This window comes from Dendrobium catenatum, unplaced genomic scaffold, assembly GCF_001605985.2.
Source record: "Dendrobium catenatum unplaced genomic scaffold, ASM160598v2 fragScaff_scaffold_925, whole genome shotgun sequence".
Taxonomy (NCBI): Eukaryota; Viridiplantae; Streptophyta; class Magnoliopsida; order Asparagales; family Orchidaceae; genus Dendrobium; species Dendrobium catenatum.
This window is the reverse complement of record NW_021319387.1, coordinates 11,665-35,771: the sequence shown is the minus strand read 5'-3', so window position 1 is coordinate 35,771 and position 24,107 is coordinate 11,665. Positions and strand designations below refer to the sequence as shown.

Below are 24,107 nucleotides of genomic sequence, written 5' to 3'. Positions count from 1 at the left end.
CGTTGTGAGGCGTAAGCCTCACGGACGAATAATTGCATAAATGATAATTTAAGGGTTTTAGCATATAAATAACAGTAAGAGTCTATCATACAATAAAACATCTAAATAATAAGTGAAATTAGTATAAAATAATAAAATAGATGCAATATATGAATCTCATAGCATAATTCAAAGTACAAAACCATAAAATATAAGTCTATCAAAACTCCCAAAGTACAAATAAGAAAGAACATCTAAAACAAATCATGTCCCATCACTAAATGGGTCTTCAAGGGAATCTTCTTCTCCGATTGTATCTATGAATGTTAAATGTTCATCATCTTCAACGTTACTCACTTCTCTCTTCCCTGTTCAATAAGAATGATTAGTGTCATGTTAATTGCATATATATATAATGCAATAGCACATAAGAAATTATGAGATACATTTCTTTGCTTGTTGTGCTGCAGAACTAGTGGATGTGTGTGGTGTGGTACTAGTGGACACTTAATCTGCTTTGTCCCTCAAGACATCCACACATAGATCCTCTAGCTGCATGTCTGATAATGATAAATCTGTCTCATTATCTATGAACTACTCATTATTAGACGCCACATCATCATACACCAAAGGGTCTTCATCATCCTTCAACCCCTTGTTCCTCAACCTCTTGTTGTGCATAATATATACAAGAGAGTTCATTCTGAGTGTTGAAAGTAGATTTCTTCTCTTAGTTTGCACTTGACTAAATGTGCTCCAGTTTTGCTCACACCCAGAGGAAGAACAAGGCCTAAAATTCTAACTACAAAACTCTGTAACTCAGGGATGGAATCACTAAATTGGATCCATCATTCAACTATTTTTAAGAAAAAAAATAATAATCATAACATATTGAAGTGTTATGCATGTATGAATACTTTGCAAAAATAAGTTTACCTGAAGAGCATTTAGCAATAGTAGATTTTGCTGCTTGCAGACCAAAAAGGCCCTCCTTATTCCGAAATAGAACAAGTTCTAAATTTGCAAGCTCCCTGATGGTCTATTAAATTGAAAATGAAATCAGCATTTTTAACCTCATATGAAGCTTTAACTGATCGTAAAAAATTCATGTTTTCAACTCGTACATTTAAGGTGCTTTCAACCCTCTCCCATACAACCCGACAGATAGCAACATATTGAAGTAGGCCGCCGAAGTCGCAACATTAAATGGTATGACATTCTAAAAAAAAATCTTCAAATATCCATGCAAACCTGACGTCGACCCTCTCTGGTACCAGTCGCAGGCATCATCTGTGCTTGTCCTCTATCCTCTCCTGGATTAATCATATACTAGTCCATAGGATCCCGCGCACCTCTATTATGTATAGTGGAGGAAGAGCCATTTCCACTATCGCTCTCGAAATAAGCACCATGTTCGACCCTTTCATCAAATTGCTCTTGTTGTAAATGTTTAACTGTTGTACTCTTCTTCATGCAAGTAGTAATTTCCTCCTTCACCTTATCCGGCACATTCGCACAATGTGCTACATTCTTATCTGAGTCGGATAAGTGTTCCTTCGTGTGAGTAACTCCTCCCTTCACCACCTTATCACAAAAAATTGCATTTTAAAAAACATATATGTCTTATTGCCGCCTCCTACATCAACCTGCACACTTTATTTCCAAGAAGGGTCACGCCGCAATGACGTGTTTATATTTTCCTTGCCTCTAACCATGTTTCATTTAAAAATGGGGAAGAAAGCTTATTTCATTTAAAACTTAAGTGTGTGGGACTGGTTACTTGAGGCGTGCGCCTCACTATGAATTGCACAATTCAGTCACAGAGGCGTCGCCTCACCTGGACCCAAAAAAGCTTAGGCAATAAAGCTCTTTGGAGCAGAATCGCGCAGAGCGCAATTTTAAACTATGCTCCTTATAAGCCTCTTTATATCTTTCTCAATTATCAGAATTTCTATATCTAAACAAATTTTTATAACAAAGCTTCTTATTTTTTATCTTTTCATGTATATTTTGATTCCAACGCAAACTATTTTTACTATTAAAAGCTTTCTTTACTTTGATACTATAAATACATCCTTTGCAACATTCTTAATATCACTAGCTATTTTTTTCACACAAAATATTAACTTCCTCATGCACATTCAAAATCTTATGATCTAGAATGTTACTCTTAAAAATATTTTTGTTAATATTCTTCAAATTCCCTCATTTAATCCTAGAATAATATTTTATTTTATTTTTTATATTTTATCCTTCATCTTAAAGTCTAAAATAAATAATGTTAGATACATAAACTTTCATTCGGAATAACTTTATAATTTTTTGCAATCCACAAACAATCTATTTTTCTTATAAGAAAATAATCAATCTAAATTTTACTATATTTGTTCTTATAAGTGACGAGAAGCTCATCTCTTCTTTCTTAAATAAAGTATTAGCAATTAAAAAATCATAAACAATAGCAAAATCTAATATGAACTTACCACCTTCATTTGTCGCTCCAAATCCATAGCCAACATGAATACTTTTAAAATCTATCTCTCTACCAATATGTCCATTTAAATCACCTCCAATAAAAACTTTGTTCAAAACATATCCTTTGTATTAATTATTCTAAGTCATTCCAAAATTTTAATTTTGAACATATATCTAAACCTATTTGAGGAGCATAAATACTTATAATATTAATAATCTTAGCATCAACAATAATCTTTAAAGCTATAATTCTATCTTCAATTCTATTAATTATTACAACATTATCTTTCAAACTCTTATCTATAATCACACACACATTTCTAGTACGACACCTACCAGAATACCATAGTTTAAATCTTAAATTATCAATCTCCTTAGCCTTCTCTTCAACCCATTTAGTTTCTTGAATGCATAGAATATTTATCTTCCTACGAATTATAACATCTATTAATTCAATTAATTTACTTATAAGAGAACCTATATTCTAAGTTCATATCCGAATTTTAGTTTTACGGACTATGCTTCTTTGCCCACATCAGTCCATGGTGTGGGAACCCTTACCTATTTAATCTATATTCTTGTTGTATTCAGGCCATAGAGTGTGTATCTTCTAAGGAACATCTTAGCATTAAAATAATGTATTAAAGGATTCAGGTCATAATTATTTAACAAGTTTTATACTAGTTGTCGACTAGCTAACGCAACCCTCCACTTTTCTCATCTAGGGCTTGGGACCTAGCAATAGTAGTGTTCATTTTTTTATCGTTCTTTCAATAAAAAGATCTATGCTAGTATTCAATAAAAGACAATGTATGTGGGCTTGGTTGGCCATCCGATCCATGAAGACTAATTTCAAGTTGCTCCAAGACGTTTGTTGGCAATGTTTAGTATGTTATGAATTTACGCTTTTGTTGACTAGATCATCCAAGATACTCAATAAAAAGTGCAAACATTTCCCCATTATAGATGTACTTTTGGCAAAAAAATTCATCACAAGTATAGCATAAGCCTTTGTCATGTCACTTCACGGGCTCTATGAGTGCTAGCTTTTTTTTTGGCATTGCAGGTGTAAAACCCGCAAAATGCTATTTTAGGCTTCGTACGCTTTTTAAAGCGCCGCGACGAATTTTTAAGTAAGATTTTCAATGTTAACAGAATTTAACGAAAATAATTTTAGAAAATCCTACGCGAAATTCTGATCATTTTGATATAAATAACCATTACCTAAATTAGCCTATTTTAAGAGTTAAAATTAATCGAAGTTTCATAATGACGATTTTACCCCTAACCGTTTCATATGACAAATTTACTTAAGTGAGGGAATTAAGGTCATTTGGCTTCCCCTTTCTCCCTAAATAAGCAAACCGAAACCCTCTCCATTTCACGCGTGAACCGAGCGAAACGAAGAGAGGAGCGACGGGCTAGGCGCGGACGGCGGGTTCTGGGAGGGCTTTCCGGCGATGATCTTCCGGCGAAACTTTTAGGTCAAATCGAAGAGGACGACGAGAGAAACACTTAGGTACAATTATTTTAGAACGAAACTTCGTAAATCAAAAGTTATTTGAGATCGAAATTCTAGGGTTTTTCCTAAAAATTGTTTTTATCCCAAAACCTCTTTTAGAAACCTTTAAGAAATGTTTAGAGGATTATTTTAGTAATGAAAACGAAGAGATTTAATGGAATTTTTGGAGATTTAAATATTAGGGTTTTTGACGAAAACTTTAATTCCATCAAAATGTTTTTACAAAAATGATTCCTAAGGGTTTAGGAAATGTTTTTAAAGAAGAATTTTAAGTTTTTAGCAAAAATTTCATTTTCTTAATTTTCGTGATTATTTTAATCCGAAAATTAATTAGGTGATTATTAAATATTGTTTAGGATTAAATCTAGAATAAAGATTTGAGGGAATTTAAGAATTTAGGGTTTCCAAAATTTAGGCATTTTATTAATTCCGAAAATAGAAATAAATTATGTTAATTATTGGATATGATCAAGATGTATGCTTAGTTAGATTGTAAATGTCTTTTAGGTGTGGATCAAGGTGAAGGCAAGTGATTGACGACGTCGTACAACGTTGTGGTATTTATTCACTGCTTGCAAGGTAGGTGATTTGCATTTAAATTGAATTTATGAAATATTATTTAAATAATTCTGCACTTTTAAATTTGTTGCAAATTTATAGTCCTGATCTTCTTTATTATGACTGATAGTTCTTCAATCTTTGTTTAATTCATGTTACGTTATTTTAAACTGTTCAAATTAAGCAAAGGATAAGATATGCAAATTTTTCTTTTAACTGATAACTTAGAAAAAATCATATGAGACATTGATAAATTTTCAAACCCCCCTTTTATGAAAGTATTATATTAAAATGCATGTACATGTTGATCCGGAAGTGTCAAAAATGGTAAAGGTGGCTCGTAGAGCCAATGGTAAAGGAGGCTCGTAGAGCCTATGGTAAAGGAAATGGCCAAACAATTGACTGTGTACCTGATCAGTACAAAATCAGGCACTTCCGGGACGGGTGATTTATATTTTATGACTATGAAAATTATGTATTTAAGGAAATATGAAATATTTATGGAAAAGAAAGTAAAGAATGATATGTAATAAGGAAAAAGTCTAAGGAATGATTATTGAAATTGTTTTATACATTCAAGTATCAATGTTTACACTGTTCTTTTATTATTTTCATGCTTAATGACATGTTTAAGAAAGATAAAAGAAAATATTTTATAAATTTGAGATAAATATTTTTCACCTGCTAAGCGTTGTCTCATTCCTATTTTTGAAAATATTTTCAGGAGATAACTGATGGCTGCTCGACGACCTTATACGTATCGTCGTAGGGGACCTCTGGATGAAAGGTTTCATTTTATGTTTTAAGTTTGAGTCTTTAAGTTTGTTTCTGTAGTTTGTAAGTTTGAAGTTTATGAAATGTTGAGAGTTTATGAAATGTAATTAATGTTTAAAAAGTTTTTAAAAGTTGTGTGACAGAAGAACAATTTGATGTTTCTTAGTGGCTCTTTCTTTTAATGTTGGATGATATTTTGTAAATTGAGTTTAAATTTATAATGAATTTGATTATGTTTTATATGATCTTCCGTACGATCGTCTGTTCCCGCCCCGTTATTGACGGGCTAGCCGGGCCGGGTCGTGACAGCAGGATATCATGAGGGTGACGGTTTTAGTGGTGTTGGAAGTAAAGGTGGTTAATGGTTTGGCACTAGCAAGGCAATGGCGTTCATTTGTGTGTGTGTAATAGTTGACCATTATGGATCTTATCTCAATGAGTTTGGCAAGTTCAATTACTTGATATAAGGACATGAATTGGATGCAAAACTCCTTGCAAATATTTGTGTTTTACGCTAGACTCCAAGCAATTTTGTATAAAAAGTTCATCAATGCAAGTAATAAGGCTAATATTTTGCAACTATTGATACTTGTTGAAGTTTTGCAAGTTCACCTAAATATAGTTGTAACAAGGCTAATGATGATAATAAGAAAACGTTACTAATATGACCTCTTTTTTGTAACAGCTAAATGTACATGTGAGAATCCAAAACTTAATATTTAGAGATGAAGCTCTGGTATTCTTTTTCTAATATTTACATTACTCTTAGCAGTTCATATTTAGGATCCATCTAGTTTACAGAGTTGGGCTGGTGCTGAAAATGGATTAGCACTGCCCGGTCAACATATACAATTACAAATACATGAATAATCACAAGCATTGAAAGTTTAAAAAAAATAAAGGCATGGCTTCAAGACATACCAAATCAAGGTTATCATAGTTTTCATCCCAATATTCATCAGCTTTGCTCCCCAACCAATCCTCTAGTTTGGCATATGCTTCACAATCCGGAAAACCCTGTTTGTTATTGAGCACCCAAGTTTGGCCATTTCCATTTTGCTATATGTAAAAGAAAAAAATTATGGCAATTAAGAATTTCAATTTCCCAGGAAAATCAGGATAAAGTTATTATAAGTTGAAAAAATGCCTATTATCTACGAATACCATAATATCAGTAACATCTGCAACTCCTATGACTCCACGTCCCACATCTGCATTGTGCTTCATTCCTCCAACTCGCTTGTATGCCTGGAAAAGTTATGAACTTAGTGAATTCGGAAAAAATTGCGATGCTTATTCAAAGCAATATGCATAGATTCTAACCTAAGATAATATCTTCAATGAAAACGATAAAACCAAGAACAAATAAAATATAGATAATGATTCCTGAAAGAGAGAGCTCAATGATGAAAGAGTACAATTCATCATAACCTAGTCAAAAATATCTCCATCGTTATCCAAAGGCCTCTATAACAAAACATATTTTGAACATTCATTCATCCAACTGCCCACCATCCTTTGAAGAGAAGAACATATCATCTTAGCTGATGCATACTATTTCCCAATTGAATTTTAAGATCTTAAACTTTCCTTATATCGTTTTATTCCCAAAGTATCTTAATTTCTAGGCAGCTTGAAAGCATGATCACTTCTATTTTTTTAACTTCCCTATGATGCCTTTAAAATTTGAGTGCATAGCATCATTGTCTTCACCCAAATATCGTTGGGATAGAACTTATCTTGCACAGTTAATTACTTAAAAAGCTATCAGCATTTAAAATAAGTCTAAATATTTAAATTAGGGGTTCCATTAATAGAGATGCATAAAATTAAGTTTTAGAGAGAGAAGGATGCCCAGGTGGATAAGTGGCTTTACACTTAAGAGACCGAATTCGAAATGCATATATACATGAAAAGGTTGGAGTAATGCTAGTGGTTTAAAAGACTAGAAATAGTTGTCTTAGATGATTTGGTCACGTAAAATGTTTCCCCTCTGATGACCCTATTAGTAGAGTAGATATATTAAATTTAGGAAGAGAATAAACTAAAAAGACTTAGTTAGAAAGTATTAAAATTTACCTTTTTATTAAATTTAAATGAGAATATAACTATTAATAGAACACAATGGAGAGAAACGATTCATATAATTGACCCCATGTAGCAGGATAAAGGCTTGTTGTTGGTGGTGGTGCCAATTCGAATTCATGAGTAAAGTTCAATCAACTTGGTCACCAACAAACTCATTTATGTCCAAATTGAGCCCAACCTATCTGATAAATAAGCAACTAGAACAAACAAAAAATGCATTTACAATAAAAGTGTAACATGATGCAATCCTTGTATCCCATTCAAGACTAGATCATTGACTAGGCATAGTTCAGTGCTCATTTAATAGATCGATAATAATGCAGATGTGGATAGATTGGTTGATTCATGCCTAAGTTTAACTTGAACAAAAGCCATCAATAAATGTTGGATCTTAACAAGGGGTTTGATCAGAACCCATTTAGACCACAATAGGGGGTTTCACGAGAACACATTTAGCTGAGCTGATAACTTCATGTCACTAGTAGGTAAGTGCTGACCCCAATTTGAATCAGTGTTCACTGTCATCTATGTTATTTGAATTTCATCATTAATCCTTTTAATCCTCCTTCCAAGCTCATCATGGAGAGCATGTAGTAGTCTTGGCTAAAACTGTACAGATCCCTGAATATCAAGCCAGCAATTAAATCTAGTATTAGCAAAGCACAAGCTCAGCATGGTCTGATCCATATCATCCCATAATTCTACACTCTTCCACGTAGCAAAGCAAGAAGCCAAGAACCAAGTCAATTATCTATCAAATTACCAAAAGTCCTCATGCCCAAATTATAAAGTATAGATTGTATCAAAGCAATACCCAACAACAGCCAAAGCTATTCTTTGGATAAACTTAGTAATAACCATAGAACTTAGCATCAATTAATTAATAAAATAGACAAAATAGTGAACAAAGAATCCCTCGTAAGTTATAAATAAGGCTCAAACAAAAAGAATCAAATCTTCTTGTTATATTGTTACATTGTAACCTCCTATTAGAGGTCAAACACTAAATTTGATATTTTGGTCCGTCCTTCCTTCCCCAATCTCTCAAATTATTTTCAATTACCTACTCTGAACAAGTTCCTAGATACCAACATTTTGGTGCTTCTATTGAGTTGGAAGAGAAAGAAAAAGAGTTATTCAAAATGCGGAGGAACTCCTACATATGTGGATTATCTAGACCTATGATTGTCCATGCCGACAATCATTCCATCTTAAATGATTCAATAGTAAAGAAGTGAAATCTATGCTAAACAAGAAAATCTCACATGATTGATAATATCACAACTTATACATCTCTCGGCATACCTAGAAAAGCAAAGTTTGTCTCACAACGAGTAAAGATTTCAACTAAAGAAGAAGTCAATATTTTAGGAGGTTGACCTAGTTTACTAATTAAAAAGGAACACCCTCAAAAAAGATGAAGGTGGATTCCAATCAAATGCTACCATTAAACAAAGAACTATGATCATATTTAATCCTCAAACTTTATTCATGTTTGTACAAGAGATCTAGAACAAGCCCCTTCCCTTGAAGTTTAAAGTTACTCGTTTACATAAGTAAAATTTGAGGATATTGTCTTTCATACTTCTTAGAATTCATAGCTAGAAGCATTGGTTTGTTCAACAAAAATCTACTAACACAATCCTAAATCCCAAAACACAAAAGTCATGAAAGAGTTGTCAAGCATCCTCAACATGAGCTAGGAAAAAGGGTAGACTCATTGTTCTTACATCACCAAATTCACTTTCAGCATGCCTAAGGTACATGGCTGAATGGTGGAACTCACTTTCCTGTGAGAATCGAGAGAAAACATGTACTCGAGAATTCAAATAACAAATAGAAGAAAAGTATTATGTTGCAATTACTCTATGAGACAGAAAATAGAACTTTGGGAAGTGAGATAGAGATTTATAGTAGTGCAGTTCAGAGATCAACTTCCAATTGCAGAGCAATCAAGAGAAAATAACTATTATGTAAATACCTAAGTACAATAGTGTTGTAGAATCTTTAAAGAACTTTCCTGAGAACATCGAGAGGAGAAAAGAAAAAGAGGGATGAAATATAATTAGAAGAAGTTACATTCGACTCAAAAGTACAAAGTAGTTACATTAGTTGAGATGAAGAAAAGCTTCATGAGTCTTCTTGATGTGGGACTGGAAATATGCCTTAAACCTTCAGAAGGTTGCAAGTGAGTCAAGGGCAAGATTTTAAATGTTAAGAGTAGTTGAGTTTAGCTCCAGAGAGCGACTACTAAAGTAATAAACATGATGATTGACAATTTTCCTCTTAGCGAGCACTGAGCTAAGAGCAGCAACATCTACTCCCAAGTACATAAGTAGATCTTCACTAATTCCTAGGGAGATGAGGATGAGAGCAAAGGTGAGATATGCTTTGAGATCTTGGAAAGGCTTCTCGAAGTAGTCATTCCAAGTAAACTGGTTTGGCTTTCACCTTGAGAAGTGGTGCATGTTTCTCCCCCGAGCAATTCATGAAGTAGTTGAGACTAGCTAACACTCCCCCAAGCTTGCAAACTTCAAGAGCAGATCTCAGGGATGACATCTCAATGATGGCTTTGATCATGTCAGGGTTGACGCGGATTCCTTTGGCCTTGTAGGAGCACGCTCCAAGCAATTTGAGGCATTGAGATTTATCGTATATTTATGAAGAGAGCGAAATGTATCGATTAGATCGGCAAGGTGGTCCTCCTCTCCTAAACTCTTAAGAAGACAGCATCAACATAATATGCCATGATCTTGCGCCTTTATTATTGGAAGATTGTATATATCAATCAACAATTCAACAACATTCTTTAGCCCAAAGAGCATGACTTTGCTAAAAAAAAACCATTTGACGGTGACAATAGTCTTTTCTTTTGAATGACATTCAACCAAAGGACAGTTAAAAGGAGGTAGTGAATTTCTCGAGGCTTACTAGGAGGGGCATCAAAATAAGGCTTCTTTGGTCGCTTATAAGGACGGTGCCTCATGGTGCTTTTTCACTACAAAGTGTGATAAACATTTCCACTGATAGCATCAAGATTGTAAAAAATGGAAACTTTTTGTTAAAGATTCGAGAGGGTACATGCATTTGAGATTTCAGGAGAGAGAGAGAGAGAGAGAGAGAGAGAGAGAGAGTATTACATTATAGTTACTCTACGAAGAGATAGAGAAAGAAAATAAAACATTAGAAGGTCTAAAAAGAGATTTATAGTGTAGTCCAAAGACCTATGCCCTATTCGGAGTAATCGAGAGAAATTTCCACTATGTTGATATATAGCAAAAGTGTTCGAGTCTTCAAAAAGCTTTCCAAAGAGTGTTGAGTAGAGAAATATACGGATCAATACAATAAAGAAGCTATATCCAAGATGAAAGTACATAGTTACATCAAATAAAAGAAATAATAAGAAAAGATAAACATTCAAGTCTTTGTGTAGGCCCGAAAGATATCGAATCGTAAGCATCGCACGCATTTCGATGCACTGTGATGAAAATAGTCAAATTTTCAAAGTTGTCGGATTTTGACAAAATTAATTTTATAAAATTGTACATTAAATTTCGATCAAATTGATATAAAGGACTTATAGTAAATTTTGCACGGATTTGGAGTTAAAAATCGCCGAAGTTTATGAATGAAATGGTAAATTACTTAATAGTCATTCCTAGTTCTAAATATACTTAAGGCATGCAAGGGTAAATAGGACTTTTTCTCCTCTCCCTTAACCGTCCAAGCCTTAAGGGACCGAAATCCATTCGATCCCTTCACAATTTCACCCCATCCATTCGGCCGAAGAGAGGGAGGCGGACTCAAGGGGAAACGGGAGAGTCCTTGGACAACAACAGCGGTGGTTTTCCGGCGGTTCTTGGAGGGATCGAAGGGAGAACCTTGGGAAGGAATAAGGTGAGTTACTAATAGAAAATCTCCTTGTTTTCCCTTAGATTTCTTAAGATGAAAAATTTTAGAGTTTTATGAAAACTTCAAATTTCTTTAGGAGATTGTTAGGGAATGTTTGGGAAAGAATTTTAGCCATGAAATTTCAAGTTTCCTAAAAAAATTTTGAGTTTTGAAAATTAAGGTTTTTCTAAATTTGAAGTTCTTTGAATAGGTTTTCACAAAACTCATTTCTAATAACTTTAAGAATGTTGTAATGAGCTAAATTTTAGGTTTTCATGAAAAATTTATTTTTCTTTATTAAGGATTATTAAGATCCGAAAATAGATATTCCCTAAATATTGATTAGATAATGAGGATGTTTTGGCATGAAACTATAATGAAAACAAAGAAATTATAATATTCAAAATTATGTTTTTGAGTAATCCGAAAATTAAATTTATTTTAATTTAAAGTAGGAATTGATAAGGGTTCAAATTGGATAAATGATGGATTTAGACAAATTATGATGTTTAAAAAAATAGGATTTATTAAATCCGAAAAAACATAATTATTTATTTAATGAAAATGTAGAATGTATTATGATTAAGGAGTTATTATTAATGTTTTGCATTTACATTTAAATTTAGGTGTTGCATATAACGGAACGCCACAAGCATAAGCAGCGTAGTGTACTCGTAAGGTTTACTTTCCTTTTTTACATAGGTATTCTTATTTCTTTTAAATTTATAAGTCTTTTCTTTAAATGTTAAATATACATATGTTTACATATACTTTTAGATATGTAAACAAAACTATGGTTTCCTTCTTGATGATTTAGGCCAATTGAATTTTGTATGGCAATTGAAGTGAATTAATAGGGATTTGCACTGAGGAGATATAAACTAGAAAGTGGTAAACAATAAAACATTAGTGAGCCTAAAAATACCAAAAGGCCAAAGTATTGACAAAGAACCTTCTTCTCTTCCTTGGACTCTTCCATGAACTTTTCCATTCTTAACCTTCTTCCCTGTTATATTTCTTTACTTCATCCTTGTGCTTCCCTTGCACTCCATTTTAATTCAACTTTTGCCAAGCTCTTCAGTGGAACGATGATGTAATCAAAAATTTGGAAAGGGCCCCAAATTACCAAAATCTGATAAAATACGACGAAAACAAACTTTAATATTATAAAAGATGATTACAAGACGCTTACAACTCTGGACGCTTACAAACGACACAATAAACACCTAAAGAAGCTTTGCCTTGAGAAGAAGGATATAGGTGAGGTGGCACTTGCGGATAGAAGAAGAGGTTAGAAGCCAAGACGAAGGGTGGAGAAGCTCACAAGCCATCCAAAGAAGTAGAAGAAGAAGAAGTGGAAAAAGCTCTCAAGCTTTTCCAAAAAACCCCTTAGGTTTTCTTACTCCAAAAATAACATTTTCACCACTATTAATCATCCAAAAACATCTCCTATTTATAGACCAAAAGAGGGAACTAAACAACCATAAAAACATTAATTAAAAGCTAATTAGATTTAGGGAAATAAAAAGCCAACAGCCACAACACTTAAATTCTCAAACGGCACAACAAACAGAGAAGGGAAACTCACGAAACCAAGCAAGAAAAACCGCAAAACTGAACAGCCACCCGCAGGAACCAAGCAGGAATCCACGGTTTCAAGCAGAAAAAACCAACAGCCAGCCCGTGAAACCAAGCAGCCAGCCCGGGAACCAAAGGGCAAGGCACAGGAAAGCCACCCAGCACAGGAAACCAGCAGCCAACCACGGAACCAAGGGGGCAAAGGCACGGAATTTCTCTCAGCACAGGGAAATCAACAGCCAGTCACGGAAACCCAAGGGATAAAGCACAGGAAACCAACAGCCCAACTCAGAAATCCAAGGGGCATTGCACGGGAAAACAACAAACACAAGGAAATGAAAAGACAAAGGGAAGGAGAAGAGGTTCTAGTGCAGAAATTAAAGAGACACAAGAAGAAACCAAAGGGAGAATGAATCTAGATTTGGCAATAAACACACAAATTATGAGCTGGATTAAGTAGTGGGAAAGCATTTATGAGCTGAAACATAAGAAGAGGCTCATTAATGAGCTGACTCAAGTAGAACTTACAAAAATTTCAACTCAACTTAATTTGACTCACCCCTTGCCTACATCAAACGAGAAGACAGGTAAAGATTAAGTAGAAAGAAAAAAATGGACAACGAGAGCGTGCCATTTAAGGGATGTTTGGTTGGTTAAAAAAGGAGTGTAGAGTAAAAGGAATCCTTTGAAGTTCTTTGGATGAATCTAAAGTAAATACATGTGATTTTTTTTTTAGAAGTAATAAATTAGTGTTTAGGACTTTAAGATAAAGGGGCAAAAAAAAATTATGTACCCAACATCGATTATTAGTTTTGGACTTTAAGATAAAAGGGCAAAAAATAAAAAATAAAGTAAAATGATATTCTAGGATTAGATGGTGGCATTTAAAAAATATTAACAGAAATAATTTTGAGAATAAGATTTTAGATCTTAAAATTTTATCTGTGCATGAGGATGCTAATGTTATGTGCGAAAAAATTGCTATTGATATTAAGAATATTGCAAAAGATGTGCTTTGAGTATCAAAGGGAAAAACTCCTAATAGTAAAAATAGTTGGTGGTGGAATCCAAATGTGCAAGAACAAATTAAAAATAAGAAGATTTATTATAAAAATTGGTTTAATTTAAAAAATTCTGATAATTAGGAAAGTTATAAAGAGGCTCGTAAGGAATCTAAGAAAGTAATATGCAATGTAAAGACCTTAGCTTTTAGTGATTTACATAATATATTAGAAAGTAAGGAGGGAAAAAGATATATGTATAAGTTAGCCAAACAAAGAGATAGAAGTAGTAAGGATTTAGTTCAAGTGAAGTGTATTAAGGATGAAGATCAAAAAATATTTTTCTTAGAAGATGATATTCAACAAATATAGATAAGATATTTTGCTAAACTTTTTAATGAAGATTGTGAAAATAAGATTAACTATATTGACCTTAGCATCCAAAATGAAAATAAAGATTTCTATTTTTATCGGCATATTAGTAAAACTAAAGTTAGAGAGGCTTTAAAGAAAATGAAAGGTGGAAAAGATGTTGGACCTGATGATATTCTAATAGAGGTATGAAAATGCTTAGGAGATGAAGGAATTTCATGGACTACAGATGTAAGCACAGTAGATGGAAAATCCAAACAAGGAGACAAAAGTGCGAAACTAAACCAAACTCGATTCAAATAGTAGCAATCATCTATAACATCCAAAATCCGACGAAGAAAGCTAGAAGAGAATTCAAAGAAATAAAGAAAATAAAAACAACGCTATCCTAAGACACCCGTCAGAGCGAGTTCCACACATGCATCGAAATGTAGGTTAAGTAAAATAAGTGTTTAGGGCTAGCAAACCGATGGTCCACCACTGCGATATCGTCCAATTGTCCAATCCAAACTCGTCCAGCAAATGCTCCCAAATCAGCCAACAAACATCACCAAAGCTCAAGAAGAAGGATACAGATGGAGTGGAACTTGCGGAGAGACGAAAGAGGTTAGAAGCCGAGAAGAGGGTGGAAAGTACTCACAAGTCTTTCCTAGAGGAGATGAGAATGAGAATGGAACAAGCTCGCAAGCTTTTCCAAGAACCCGCAGGTTTATAGCAAATTTGCTCTCAATAATCAACTATAAGATCATATGATAAAGTTCCAAGAGAAGTGCTATGGAGAGTTCTTGAAAAGAAAGGAGTCAATAATGCTTATATTCAAATCATTAAAGATATGTATGCAGGAGCTATTACTTGTGTTCAAACACAAGGTGGTTTGACCAAGTATTTCCCTATTTCGGTTGGGTTACATCAAGGATCAACCTTAAGCCCATATCAATTTGCTTTAGTCATGGATGTTCTCACTAGACATTTGCAAGAGGATGTACCTTGTTGTATGCTTTTTGTTGATGATATTCTTCTTGTTGATAAGATTAAAGAGGGAGTTGAAGGTAAACTTGAATTATGGAGGTCAACCTTAGAGTCTAAAGGTTTTTGCTCAAGTAGATCTAAAACAGAATATATAGAGTTTAATTTTAATAGTAATAAATCTAGTAAGGGGATTGTGACTTTAGGCGATCAAGTCATTAATAAGAGTATACGTTTTAGATATCTTGGATCTATTGTTCAGAGTGATGGTGAAATAGATGGGGATATTATCACCAGAATTAAAGTTGGATGGTTGAAGTGGAGGAATGCATTGGGTTTGTTGTGTGATAGAAAAGTAACCCTCAAATTTAAGGAAAAATTCTATAAGATGGTGGTTAGGCCTGCAATGCTTTATGGTGCCGAATGTTGCCCATTAAAAGAGAAGCATAATACTAAGTTAAGTGTGGCAGAGATGAGGATGCTCAGGTGGATGAGTGGCTTTACCCTTAGAGATAGGATACGAAATGAGCATATACGTGAAAAGGTTTGAGTAGCTCCAGTAGAAGATAAGATTAGAGAGAATCGCCTTAGATGGTTTGGTCACACAAAACGATGGCCTTTCAACAACCAGATTAGGAGAGTAGAGGTATTATATTTGACTTATGTTAAGAAAGGTAGAGGCAAACCTAAAAAGACTTGGTTAGAAAGTATTAGGAATGACCTTTCTTTATTAGATTTAAACGAGAATTTGACTTTTAATAGGACACAATGGAGAAAAAGGATTCATGTAGCTACCCCAAATAGTAGGATAAAGGCTTGATGTTGTTGGTTAAAAGTAATAAATATAGTGTAAGTTCAAAGATGATGGCAGACAACAGGTGATGGCAGTCTTCGTCGGGTGGCAACGGTGGCAGGGTGGTGGCATCCGGCGGCGAGGTGGCAGCGGCCAGCCACAGGGTGGAGGCAATGACTAGCAGCGGTAATGGCCGGCAGCAGGTGGTGGAGGCTGCAAGTGGCAATGGCAATCGGCGGTGGAGGCGGTGGACAGCGAAGGCGATGGCCAGTAAAGGCGGTGGGCAACAATCAAGCGAGCTTGCTTATGGTGTTAACAGTTCTCGCTCAAAACTGGGCGAGTTTGGTTTAATTCAAAAATGAACTGAGGGACTATTTGGTTGCCTGAAGAAGGAATGCAATGTTAAACGAATACTTTGAAGTTATTTCGATGATTGTGAGATTTTTTTTATTTGGTTTGCAATAAAATGAATGGAATGTAAAATGCAAAAATGTAGCAGTTAGTGGCCAACAGTGACAGCGGTGTGGCTAGTGGCAGATGGCCGGCTGCGATGGTGTCGGGCGGTGTGGCCAACGGCATTAGCGGTGGTGACTGACAACAGTGGGTGGGGTGGCCAGCAGTGGCGACGGGAGCAATGGCGGATGACATTGATGGCCAACAGTAGTGGCCGGCAGTGGTCGGAGACTAGCGCGTGGCGGAGACAAGCGAAGGCAATTGGAATGAATTTTTTATATATTATGAACTCGTCCAAATCAAAGGAATTCCAAATACACCAAAAATAAACTAGATTGTGTATTCCAAATGCAGTAAAATTTTACACTACATTTATTTTATTTCAAACCAAACGTCAATATTTTCAAAACATATGTATTTGAAATACTTTACTCTCCTAATATGGACAACCAAACAGCCCCTAAAATGATTTACACTACATTTACTTTATTTTTGCATTTCTTTTTCATCCAACCAAACACCAATATTCTAAAAACCCCTGCATTTGTAATACTTTAAAACACTTTGTATTTTAATTAAACAACCCCTTTAAGAGAACAGGCCTACACTGGTATAAAGAGAAAATGAGGGTCTAAGGTTGTTTATGAGAGGGGAAGACTCTTTTGACCAACTATGGGAATAGAGAAAGAGAGGATGCGAAGAGGAGATTATCTTGAGTTAATTCAAGCTGAATGAAAGAATTAAACCATTATTAGCTAATATTTATAAACTTCATTCAAATTATATAAAAAAAAAAAAGCATAAAGCCTACTTTTAACCTTTGATTAAAGCAACTGCTTTTTAAAAATTTTTAAAAAGAAAAGTACAGCTCAAATCAAGGCTCCTTGAAAAGAGGATAACTACCCTTTCTAATGTCCTTGGCCAACCAGTCTTAAGGAGGATTTGGTTTTTCTTTTGAATTCCCCCTAGATCTTTTATCTTGATTGGAATACGCCTTCTGAGTTTTGGGGGATTCTTGTTGTGGTTGTCTTGTATCCCTACATATGAGCTTTCTATATATTAAAAAATTCATGTTTATGCTTGAGCTTTGAGCCTTTTGGATCACTACAAGAGGTCAAAAATAGTTTTGCAATTCTAGTCACTCAGATTCTTGCCTTTTCTCCTCCGATCTCTCAAGTATTTATTATTTCCAAACAAACTTCAGCTACAGCATGCTGTGAACATAATAGTAGCAACACTACCACCACCAGTTCAAAAAAACACAAGCATTTGATTTTCTTTGATTTTCAATACACTTCACAAAATATTTCTGCATAACATACCTGCTTATAAACTAATCAAATTAATGTTTTGTTTTCTTGACAGAATTATCCAGTATGGAGAAATCAAAATATTAGTAACTCATCACTAATTCAAAAAAACGAGTTAGTATTTGATAGGTTGAATAATCAAAAAAATTCACAGTTTACACCCTAACCTTCTCAGAGCCATTGAACATAGAAATTTTTTAAATAGCCATTAGCCAAGTCACATAAACTCGGAAAATGTTTTCAAGCTCCTGCAAGAAGGCTAGCCTAGGAATATGATACCAAGTTCATAAATGAAGATAGAAGAAATTACTTGCCGGTCACAATATGTAAAGTCATGACATCCAGAGAAACCACCGATATTACATGATTGGAAAGACCAATAGGGAAAGTCAAATTCACCTCAATTAGCCGGCCTTTCCAATATAAGAATACCCCACCGTTCATTCGTTCCCACTCTACCTGACTCCTTCCAAATACGAGTTGAATGGGTCTAGCCAGTATGCTGCCATTTAATGTAACAGTTCTACTCAGTGATTTTTCTAAAGGATGGCTTTTGACCTGCAAAAAAAATATTAAATAAATATATATTTGCATGAAACAATAATCAAAACTATGGTAAACCAAGAAGTTGAAGGGGAGAGAAAGATTGAGTGAGTGAGTCAAGCTTCATAAGAAACGAGACAAATTACCAATGAGCCTTGGACAAATATTTTCATGCGAGGATTTAAGAAAAGAACTTCTAGATAAGCCTGAAGGGAATAATCCAATGGAACCTGTATTCGCAAGAGAAGAATTAAAAAACAAGTACAATCTTCGTTAATACCTTAAAACAGTGAGAACAATTAACAATTAGGTTAGACAACCACAAAGAGCCAAAAGAAAAATAAAATAAGAAGATATAGTGCCTAACAGCCAACAATAACATCAAGCCTTTATCTCACTACATGGGGTTGTTTACATGAATCTTTTTCTTCATTGTGTCATGTTAAGAGTCCAATTCTCATTTAAATCTAATAAAGAAAAGTCATTTTTAATATTTTCTAACCAAATCTTTTTATTTCTACCTCTACCTTTCTTAACATGAGCCAAAATCTAATACATCTACTTTCCTGAGTTTTCCTTAGCCAAGTCTAAAGTATGTCAATTGCCTAAGGAAAACACAATTCTACTATCAATAGTAAGAACGAATAAAACAGGGCATCACAGCAAGGACCATTTGAAAGCATGGAATAGCACAACCACCACCTCACAACTTATTTGACCAAAGCGCGATCTTATTCTCCTTGAACGAATGAGTATGTCTCCCTGTCCTTTGTTATAACTTTCACCACCCTTTCCATCATTCCATTCCAAAGTATAGTCTGAACCCCACTTATCTAAGTTCCAAATGAAGATCTGTGAGCCAGTTCCATCTTTGCCAAATAATCCAAGCTGCTCTCCTAGCAAGTATTCGTTAAATGGAGAAAATTCCTTGATGGCACTCAGATTGAAGTTTGCAAATTCTTTTGATTGGATGCTCAGATCAATGTCCATATAACGCCCATTTTTAACATAAGAAACTATAGGAATCTCTATGTTCTGCACCAAACAACAAACGTAACTAATAATAAGAAAGTTTCAAGTATGAGGCAATAGAGTACAGTAGAAAAATGGGCAAGTGACATACATCTTTGTTTTCATTGTATGTCTGTGATAAAAATGCAATAGATCTGGATCTTGATGACTGCGTAAGTACAAGAGCATCCCTTCCAAGTTTCATAGACCCAGTCTACAAAGTAAATATTCCAAACTCACTCTAAGGAAAGAAAAAAATTACAAAAGACAAATTAAGAAACAGAACATTAACTGCTGCAGCACCAAAGAGAAAATATTTTCTTGTCACAGAAAACAGTACTGAAACAGAAAAAAAAAGTATGAATACAAATAAAGGAATGGCAAAGGAAAAGAAGCTAACAGAAAAAAAAAATAGAGAGAGAGTGAGAGAGAGAGAGAGAGAGAGAGAGAAATACTTCATAATTCTCAAAGTAATTAAAAACTCAAGCAGAAATGCTAAAATAAATTTAAGGCGAGATAAGCTATGAAGCAATGACACTTCAAATGTCCTTTGTGTTCATGTCGAAAATATGTCAAAAACAGATAAGCTTCCGACATGCCCCAATGCATCTGACAAGCTTAAATTCATGTAAGATATTATTTTTGTCAAAATAATAGTCCAACCATGAAGCAAGACCGATAAGGAACATGTTTTAAGCATTTTGCCATTAGGATTTTTATGGTGCAGTTCAATAATACGTTGGTCCAGTTTGGTATTAGTTAAAACCCCATTACGACTCCCATAAGTTTCCATTGGCTTGGATTCCTTCTCGCTCTCAGTTGTTCGCGCAAACCCTAATTCACCTATCACCATGGTTGCATGCAATCTTCTTCCATGTCGTCGAGCTCTCATGCGCTACTCCTCTACACAGCCTTCTCCACCAAAGCTGTTACAGTGTTAGTCCTCTAACATTTCTCACTCCATCAAAACTCGCCATCTCCATTGTGATGCTTGCACAAATATTTTCTTCAACTCCATATCACTTTCTTCCCTGCTAAGGTATGATTTTAAATTTCCTCCCTTAACCCTAATGTCAAACCTATGGTTCTTTCTTAGCTTTTTACTATTCTTTACTTCTCAAAGTAGATATTCTTTTATTTTTAATCTGCATCAAATCATTACATTTTAGCTTTTCTCAAAAATATAATTTTGACGTTTCTTTTCATTAGCACATTTTATATTAATAATTTATTTAAAAATAATATAGTTGATGCAACATGTCATGTCCCGTGCCATGTCGTCGCATCTGTCTTGAGTTGGTGGCTGATCATAGAAAATTGGATTAAATCATTGTACAACAGAGGCTTTATTTCTATCATGTAAAGAACAATAAACTTGTGCTTGATAAATTATATAACAAGTGAACAAAAGTAGCAATAATAAAATTTTAATTTTAATTTAAATTTTCATAGTGTTTTAAAAATTTGTAATATATACTATTAATTATCATGTCATTTTTTATAGTTATGTCATGTTGTTGTATATGTCTTGAATCGGTGGAACTGCTTCATAGGGTACATGTTTGGTCATAGAAAAATGGATTAAATCATTGACTTAAGAGGCTTTATTCCTATCAAATAAATGGTAAAAAACTTGTGCTTCTAAATTATATAAAATGTCCCCAAATATTCCCAAAAAAAAAATTATATAAAATGTGAAAAAGTGTGACAGTAATAAAGTTTTAAATTAAAATAAAAACTTATTAATTTATTATCAATTTGTAATACATATAACTAATTCACCTTAAATCCAATGCCAAATTTACCAATGCGATCTTGATCTTCTCCGGTTGTTTGCTTATGTCCAAATGACACCATTCTCAAAATGTCATTATGTGTCATTCCATCCCCATCATCAATAATTGATAAAACAGGAATTTTGTTTCCATCCTTTTTGGAATATAGAAGCTCAACAGAAATGTCCAATCTACAAACAAACATAATAACAGCACATTAATCAACCAAATAAATCATTTATGCTCGTGTGGAATACAAACTATACACTTGACAATTTAGCATTAATGAAAATCTTTTGTCATAACAATTTATTTGAACTATAAAGGAACTGGAACTATAAACTTGAAAATCATGTTACAGTAATTTAAAGCAAAATATGCAAGTTCCAGCTCATACACAGTTTTATTTGTTGTCACGTATAGTGAACAGTGAACTGTTCCCTACCTGGTCAACTATTATAAGCATTCAAACAAGGAACTCAAACTCCACTTGCGTGATGATGTTAATTTGTGTTGAAAATAAAATAAAATAACAAAACAAATAATCTAAACACCCAAAAAAAACATTTTTAAAAACTAAAAGTATAAAAGAAATAATAATTCAGAAAATACTTGATCTAAACAATAGGAATTTCTCAATTTTCGGAGTGTTATTCAAAAAACAGCAGAGGCCTTGATAAATTTAAGAAAGCTGAAAGTAATTAGAAAAGTAAACTAAGTGCAACAAAACCACCAAGTTCTAATGACATAAGCATCTTTATAGATATCAAATTAGTGTGCATCGAAATAGGAGGTGACACTTGGCTCATTATATGGCTACCAGGTAGCACAATTTGAATTTCAATTCAAATACATTTAAAAGCTAATTATCACAAAATGCTTATAAATATTTTTAAATTTCAATATGACACATAAGGCAATTTTAATTTTGGACTTCTCAATTCAAACACATAAAAAACTAATTATCACATCAGAGACTACTATTTTGAAATTAAATAGGATACATAATGCAAGTTTAAATTTGAAATAACTTATTTTAATTATTATTTAAATATTATATCATAAATGTCGTCGTTTTAAAATTTAAGTTCAATTTCAAACAAATAACCATTTTATTTTACATTAAATCATGTAATGTTGACTTTAAATTTTAATTAGAATAGATTTATATTTACTTTGATAAATCTTTAATCATTTTAACTCAAGCTGAGTCCTTACAATACAACTAGCATTTTTGTTTTATTTTTATTATTTTTCTCATCCCTCAGTAGGATTAGTATCTAATTTTCATATTAAACTGAGACTGAATTGCATTCATTACTCCTGAATGGCTTATAAAAGAATGAAAGTCCTGTAGAAAATCATTTTTACAAAGTGAAGGTTAAAACAGATAAATAAGTCCAAGCAAATTGGAATGAGTAATTTCTCAATTATCCAGGTATTCTTCAGAAGCAACTGATTTGAGACTTTAATCTACAAAAAATAAAGCTTTGCTTCACAAACCCGTATGAATGTCACGTGAAAACATTTTTCATCCCATGTGGCAGCCAATGCTTAAAACTTCAGAATAAATAAAACCAGCTAATTTCATCCTCTGTAATGTCATAATGCATCTAGTTTAACAAACTTGGAAGCCAAGTTTTCAAACATCAAAGCAAATCAGCAGATACAAAACAAGTGATGGTTACCTTAAGGACTGTAAATGACCATAATATAAGATGATCAAAAAATTATCTTTAAAAAATTAATTACTGAAAGAAATGTTGATTCAATGAAGAGCATAAGTCCCACAATCAACCATGAATTGCTACAGAAAGGACTGGAAGAGCTTTTATAGTCGGCAGCCATGATTTCAACTACAAAATGTCGTAGCATTGGAAGCGGCCTTAATTATAGCATATATTGTCTTTTTCATACTGCTTGCAAAAGCTAAGAAAACTTTGTTCGATTATATTGTTTCACTTCCAAAAAATACATTTTAAATCATCCTAGGTAAAATTACTAATTCCAGAAAAAGCAACAACAACAACAACAACATCAAGCCTTTGTCCCACTACGTGGGGTCGGCTACATGAATCCTATTCATTATTGTGCCTATTAAAAGTCAAATTCTCATTTAAATCTAATAAAGAAAGATCATTTCTAATATTTTCTAACCAATTCTTTTTAGGTCTACCTCTACCCAAAAAAGAGCAAAAAAATAAAAATCAGAATGGAATCAAATTATAGGAATCATAAACATCACCCCCCATTAGGTATGCGTTCTATCAAAGCTTTAAGCAAGAAAGGCAAGGAAAAATACAAAGAAGATATCATGTCATGAGCAGGCAATGAAAAGAAAAGTTAAGCTATAGAATAACATAGCAATTCTATTAACCTAGGAGTGGAACATAAATTATAATTTCATGATACTGAAAGAGTTGAATCCCTATATACAACTCTCAGTCTTAACTTAAAGCCATCTAATGATATATCATGTTATTATACCTAGTTGCGTGGGCATCTCTTGAGTTATCAATAAGTTCAGCTATCGCCCCAAAAATCCAAGCCGAATGAGTCTGACTGAGCGTTGTCAAGTAACTTGGATCCATCTTCACAAAATTCTTTTGCCGAAAATTGGATTGTATCACATCAGCTTGATCAGATTTACAGGCATTGTCAGGAGTACCATCTCCAATACAGTTTCTTGAGTTCTCTGGATCCACAACTATATCTTCCAATGAAGATATTGAGCTGGGACTTCGACAAGTAAATGCTTGTTTATTTTGCAGGGTTCTTTCACTTCTACAAGACTCCTGATTTGAAGTATGGGAATAAATAGAACATCTGGGATGACGATGGACTGCATCTAGAAAATGTCAACAGCAGACACCAAAATTCATAGAATGAATAGAGCAGTTGAATATCCAAGGCAAAATCAGATATAAGAATAAGATAGGCCAAACAAAAACCAGTTAGTTGTTGTTTGGTTCACTAACATCTCAATGTAATGTCATGCTATTAAAGGGTTGCTGGAAG

At 33.7% G+C, this 24,107-nt stretch overlaps 1 protein-coding gene across 2 annotated transcripts in view; it reads right to left on the bottom strand.

Moving 5' to 3' along the window:
- LOC110106445 (MORC family CW-type zinc finger protein 3) overlaps window positions 1-23,774 on the bottom strand; it is a gene marked incomplete at its 5' end in the record, with an annotated part of 53,150 nt that extends 29,376 nt beyond the window's left edge. For both annotated transcript variants that reach the window (XM_020836364.2, XM_028697413.1), the window contains 8 exon segments: window positions 6,230-6,367; window positions 6,473-6,556; window positions 18,160-18,318; window positions 18,450-18,533; window positions 19,006-19,338; window positions 19,427-19,528; window positions 21,097-21,280; window positions 23,577-23,774. In XM_020836364.2, the coding sequence (XP_020692023.2) occupies window positions 6,230-6,367; window positions 6,473-6,556; window positions 18,160-18,318; window positions 18,450-18,533; window positions 19,006-19,338; window positions 19,427-19,528; window positions 21,097-21,280; window positions 23,577-23,774 (1,282 nt within the window).
- Window positions 23,775-24,107: the final 333 nt, after the last annotated feature.